This window comes from Morone saxatilis, unplaced genomic scaffold (genome assembly GCF_004916995.1).
Source record: "Morone saxatilis isolate NCDOM2014 unplaced genomic scaffold, NCSU_SB_2.0 Contig3, whole genome shotgun sequence".
Classification (NCBI taxonomy): domain Eukaryota; kingdom Metazoa; phylum Chordata; class Actinopteri; family Moronidae; genus Morone; species Morone saxatilis.
Genome location: NW_023339873.1, coordinates 23539381 through 23545023, shown reverse-complemented (window position 1 = coordinate 23545023; position 5643 = coordinate 23539381). Strand labels below are relative to the sequence as shown.

The 5643-nt window shown below is 38.6% G+C and overlaps 1 protein-coding gene across 1 annotated transcript; it reads right to left on the bottom strand.

Annotated features, from left to right (window-relative positions):
* LOC118337366 lies at positions 1 to 5062 on the bottom strand (the record flags this gene model as incomplete). The annotated part of the gene is given in 5 exon segments (XM_035674348.1): positions 1 to 331; positions 856 to 996; positions 1967 to 2233; positions 3122 to 3691; positions 4925 to 5062. Coding segments are annotated over 4 exon segments (825 nt in total). The 5' UTR covers positions 3306 to 3691; positions 4925 to 5062.
* Between the last annotated feature and the right edge of the window lie 581 nt (positions 5063 to 5643).

The window sequence follows — 5643 nt, the reverse complement described above, 5'->3', positions numbered from 1 at the left end:
AACTGACAGTAAAACTTGACGTTTACATTTGATATTTTAAACTGCTAATTTTTTTTGGTTTCTGCAATCTCAAATTTCTTTCTCAATTCCTTACGTAACTATCGATTTGCTCCATTAATTGGATGAGCAAAGTATTCTGGATCATATAGGTCTTCCTGCATTGGAATAACTCTCATCGCCCAATGGTCACACTCTCTGTCACCCTCTCTACCCCGTGTAAATGAAAAAATTACGCTCTGCAGATCTGGAGAGGTAACACTCAGACCCAGCCTTGTAAACTGCTCCATCAGCTGTGGATCAACTCTTGCAGGAGGACGGGACTTCTTCTTGACTACAAAGGCAATCACAATTAGGACACATTACATTGGCAGTTAGATCTCATTTAGCAAATACTGTATTACTGTGCAGGAACCAGGGACATTGGATCGACCTACAGAGCTGTGTGTGTGTGTGTGTGTGTGTGTGTGTGTGTAAGCTCTGGTACAGTGTGTAAGCAGAGCTAAAATTACACTTTCCTGTACGCTGAACCTTTGCAGGTAAGACATCAGACTTATGTGATGAATTATCTTTACATACATTCTGAATTTATCTCAAATATACTTCATTAGACTGGATTTAATCATAGTCATATCAGAACTGCACTGCAGACTGGAGTCTCTGTTAACAGTGACAGCCAGAGTCACAGCTCACTCATGAACAGGTTTAACATATGTTGAGTAGAAATGATGGAAAAAATTATCTTAAACACATCTGTTATTTTTACTTTAAAAAAACGTTACTTATGGGCTGACAGCCAGTAGTGACATATCCGCAAAAATGTCAATAATTATAATCATAATCGGAAATAAATCTTACCACACTTAAGCAGGAATATTGTTCCACAAGATATGGCAGTGATTACAAAAATAATGCAGACAAATCCAAGGATTGCTGTCAGAATTTTCCAATGGACAGTTAACATGTTGAGAAGATTTCTGCCATCAAGAGTATTCCCATCTGCAATGAAAGAAGATCCTGAAAGTCCATTCTGACCACTGAAGTTCATTCTGTCCATTCATGATATTCATCAAAAATCAGTTCAGAGTTTGACTTCTTCAGATTTTTGTTCCTCATCGTCATCATCATCATCCAATACCATGATAAATACCATGATATAGAGTGAACAAGCATTAGTTATTTTGTGGGTTTGATAACGGTCACTAAAGAGAGCATGAGATGGTTTGCCAGAGCCAGCTCACCATCTCCAGACAGCGATAGTCATAACTCTCTTGCTACTATAATTAACATCACCACAGCAGCATATCTTGGGAAACTAGAGAGTAAGATTGATGTCTGAGGGCAAGTCATTTGGGTGTTATAATTAATTAGTGTCATGTGGCTTGGTCTGATCCACTTTGTTTGTGGAAAAGTGTGGAAAGCTGGCAGATCGTGAGGAGATATGTGCTGAATTTGGTGTTGGCAAGGCCTGATAAGGTGTCCATTATCAGGAATAATGGACAGTTCCCTGCACAAAGTTCATTAATGTCTGATAATAGACACCTCAAAAGGGCATTATCCTGCTTACACCATGGTCTTGTGCCAAAAAAAAACAAAACATTATTTTATAAAGCCTGAAGTAGCCTGAAGTAACAAGTTGAATACAGTGAGTGGGATATGAGATGATGTCTTGTACAAAGTATCAGTGAGTTCATGAAGGGCAGTGTAGCGGCTTGTATGTTACGCAACCATTCCTATATTCAGGTGATAATACACTGAAAATATTCAATTTCTACCAATAAAGCCTCCTAACTGTTACACACCAGACCTTTAAGTACACCTGTAAGATCTACTGCAATTAGTACCTTTGTTGGTGACTGTGAAAGACTATGATTACAGTTGCACTCTCTCAGGAGATTGAACAGATTGTATTCAATAGTTAAGGTAAACCTAATAAATTCAGTGTGTACTTTAAGTCACATGTTCTCACCCCAGAAAATGGTGATGTTGTGACCTCCTGTTTGTACTCTACAGCCGTACATGTTGGTGCTTTGGCTCAGAGAGATCTCAGCTGTCAGTCTGAGGATCACAGATCCGTCTTCAGAAGGCATTGGTCCAGTTACAGAGATCCAATTGGCCTTGAAAGCCCCATCTCCAATCAGATGCACTGAGCTCACTGATTTGTCAGTACTCGTCACGTGACACCTCAGCAGTGCCTGGTCTGTGTCAGCAATGGGCTTGGCAAATATATGTAGCTCTGCAGAGAAATAAAGTAATATCAGAGATCGTGATTGGGGTAAAAAAAATCATTCACATGACCACTATGGGTCTTTGGTCAATGTGCAAACAATATTGAAAGTTCACACTTGATCTTGGAGACAGTAATTTGACAAAAAAGCTTTTTCTGGAGATTTCAAACACGTCATGGTCTTCCTCAGCAGGTAGCTGAGTTCAGTTCAGTTGTCATATAGTTCACTGATCTCAAGTGAAAAATAAAAGCACAAATACATTCTCAGTAATAACAAGATTGAGTCAACAACTACACTAGTGAGGCTGTACAGTGGTGCTTTGTGCTAAAAGCTATCATCAGCATGCTCACAATGACAATGCTAACATGCTGATATTTATCATATTCACCATCTTAGTTTAGTGTGTTATTGTGACCCAGAATGTATTCACATTTCTGTTTGTGTATTTATCTTATTGGGATGTAAAATTAACTTTGTTTTGGGGTTAGCGCTCCTAGTTTTTAATAGATTATTGTTTGATGCTTTCAATGCTCCTGTCTAACCCTAACCCTAACCCTAACCCTGTAGTAAAAGAGCAAGGACCCTGGCCAAGAGACTGAATGAACTCCGGACACGGACAACTACAGACAGCTGTGAATACCAGACCAAAACCACCCTCAGAATCCACTGTAAGAGGTCAAAGGTCATCAACCAGGAGTCAGTGTACGACCACAAAAGGAAGACACTCACATCTGACACAAGATGCCATCTTTGAACAGAGACACTGACCAAAGTTCCACATTTATGCCACTGAGCTATTTCCATAACTGAGACAACTTCATCTGCTGAGGGAGACTCTAAAGTGTGGTTGAAAGAAGATGTCTGTATTTTATCTGGACAGTTGTTCCAGCTCTCACCTGTGTTTTGGTGCGTTGATCTTAATTTCATTCCCTGTATCAATAGTGGACATCGTTCTCTGAGGAAGTGTTTGAAGGCAAAATTCCGTCCGTTATTGTTTTTCCACCAATGCCTAACTGGTATTGCAAAGGGAGACTGGGATGTCCATCTCTGGGATTCAGGGTCAAAGCTGATGAAGTCCATCCCATTCACTGCCCAGGCATCAAAAGCAGAGACAATCCCATCGGCTGACCTGACGCAGCCACAGCGCCGTTGTATAACATCTATAAAGTAAGAAAGTAGGATTCAGTTTTTAGCTTTAGTGCACAAAAACAAACATTTTAAGAACTTACACACTGTGCTGTTGATCAGTGCTGGAATCACATGGACAGAGTCTATGATAATATTATTTGCTTCATCACAGTGTTTAGGTAAGTTGTTTGATTCCAGGGTAGGTTTGAGCTCTTCTCTTTTTTTCCAGCTGTTACAATAAGAGATGGGAACTCCATCAAATACAGTTAGTTGTTCAAACTGAGGTTGATCTTCGGGCTGCACACGTCCTGTAGACAGGAACTCAAGAGAGTGGGAGCCTGAAAAACAAAAGACATTTGAAGGCTCAAAACTCAGACTGTGGCCTCTATTTATGCTATAATTATTCATGCTGTTATATTTAGAACAGATATGTTTGAATAAAGTGTATTTTACTGTTAAAGTAACATTATCTTATCAGTATGGATACAAAGACACACCACTACAAGTTCATTCCTCAGTACAGCAGTCAGGATATTTCTCCTGTCTGAAGTATTTGTTCCTGAGTAGGCCTATGTTTACTATGTTTATGCAATCAGGTCATTGCAGAAAGTCAAGAGTGACCAAGTTATGCATGTTAACAGAATAGCTGACAGAAATAAAAAGATCAAGTGAAATATGTGTATATATAAAAAACATCAGAATACAAAAAAATATAATTTATTTATCAATGTATGCTTGCTTTTTCAGTTCAGGTTTTGTTTTCAATGCCAAATTTGTCAACATTTAATGTCACCACTCTGGCCCCATACAATACCACTGTGTGCAAATACTCAGTTAAATGTTAAAGTCCTGCATTTAAAATCTAAAGGCCCTGCTCTAAGATCGGTTTAAAGTGGCAATCTCAAAGATTTTCATTTCATTAAATGTCTGTTAATTAATTATCTAATGCTGAATGCTGAGGCAGCTTCACATTAAAAGCATTTAACTGACAAAACATGAGTTGACTTTAATTATGAAGTAGTCACAGTAAATGCAGTGTGTTTGTCAGTGAGCTTGGCACTAACTACTTCATCAAAGATGTGTCTACAAAACAAGACAATAGACCATTTTCAGCATTTTTTGACAAAGGATCAGTTGAAGTGAAATATTACAAATATTGAAATATTGTAATGGAAGAAGAAGACTGCAATGGCTTTCACTGGCTTTCATTTTTGCTCTTAGATTCTGTGCATAATCAAAACAGATTGTTGTTGCTCACGTAATTATGGATAAATGCCTGACTTTATTAAAACAACAATGGTTTGTTTTGCTGCTCCCAGAATTCTGTGAGCTGTACTGTTAAACCACATTTACTGTTACCACCAGTAACAACTAGCACAGAAGAAGGATTGCAAAATATACCCACACCAAGACAAAATGCTCTTTCTATTTTTAAAGAATCTCTGCAAGTTGATATTGTGGAGATCCAAATGTAGTGGAGTTACATGTACAGACAACAGACACAGACTTTGCTCTGCTTCTACAGTTCACAATATGCCTCAAAATTCAGCAGTAGCACTAATGTCACTTACCACATTCAGCTGTTGACATTAGGAACCATTGGATCAAAAGTTTAATCCACATCTGCATCGTGAAGAACCATTTTCTGTCTTTTCAAACACAGGGTAAGTGGTTTCACAGTGGCAGCGATTAAAATGTTTACCTCTGAGCTTCTGAGATCACTGAGCAAACTGGATGGACAGGTCTGTCTGATCAAGATGAAGATATGACATGCTCAGACACACATTGTTCACCCTGTTCACAAGCTGGTATGGGCAAATAGTACTTAACTACTAAACTGGCACACCCATAAACAAAGCATTTAATTTCAAATAGACAATGCAAAGCTTCAACAGCTGCCTATTGGGATGGATGATAGGACTCAGAGAGAGGGAACAGATGAAGCTGATATGAGAGCAGTCGAGTTAGACAGAGTTAGACAAACTGATTCTTTTCTCATCACCATGAGATCAGGTATATTACAATCTTTAGAGTATATTTGTACAATCCTTATATCATAACTAACTAAGAGCAGACAGTTAGCAGCTCTGTGAGGCTGCAATGCTTTAAGCTAAATGATAATGCCAGTGTATAATGTATGTCACGTTCACCGTCATGGTTTACAATGTTCTGGGATGTTGGAATTGTCTTATCAGATTGTGATAGTCGGTAGAGACTGAACCAACAGGTTCAGTCACTGCACACAGTAACCCTTTCGATTTTATGTCCTTCCCAGGCTGAATATTACAGT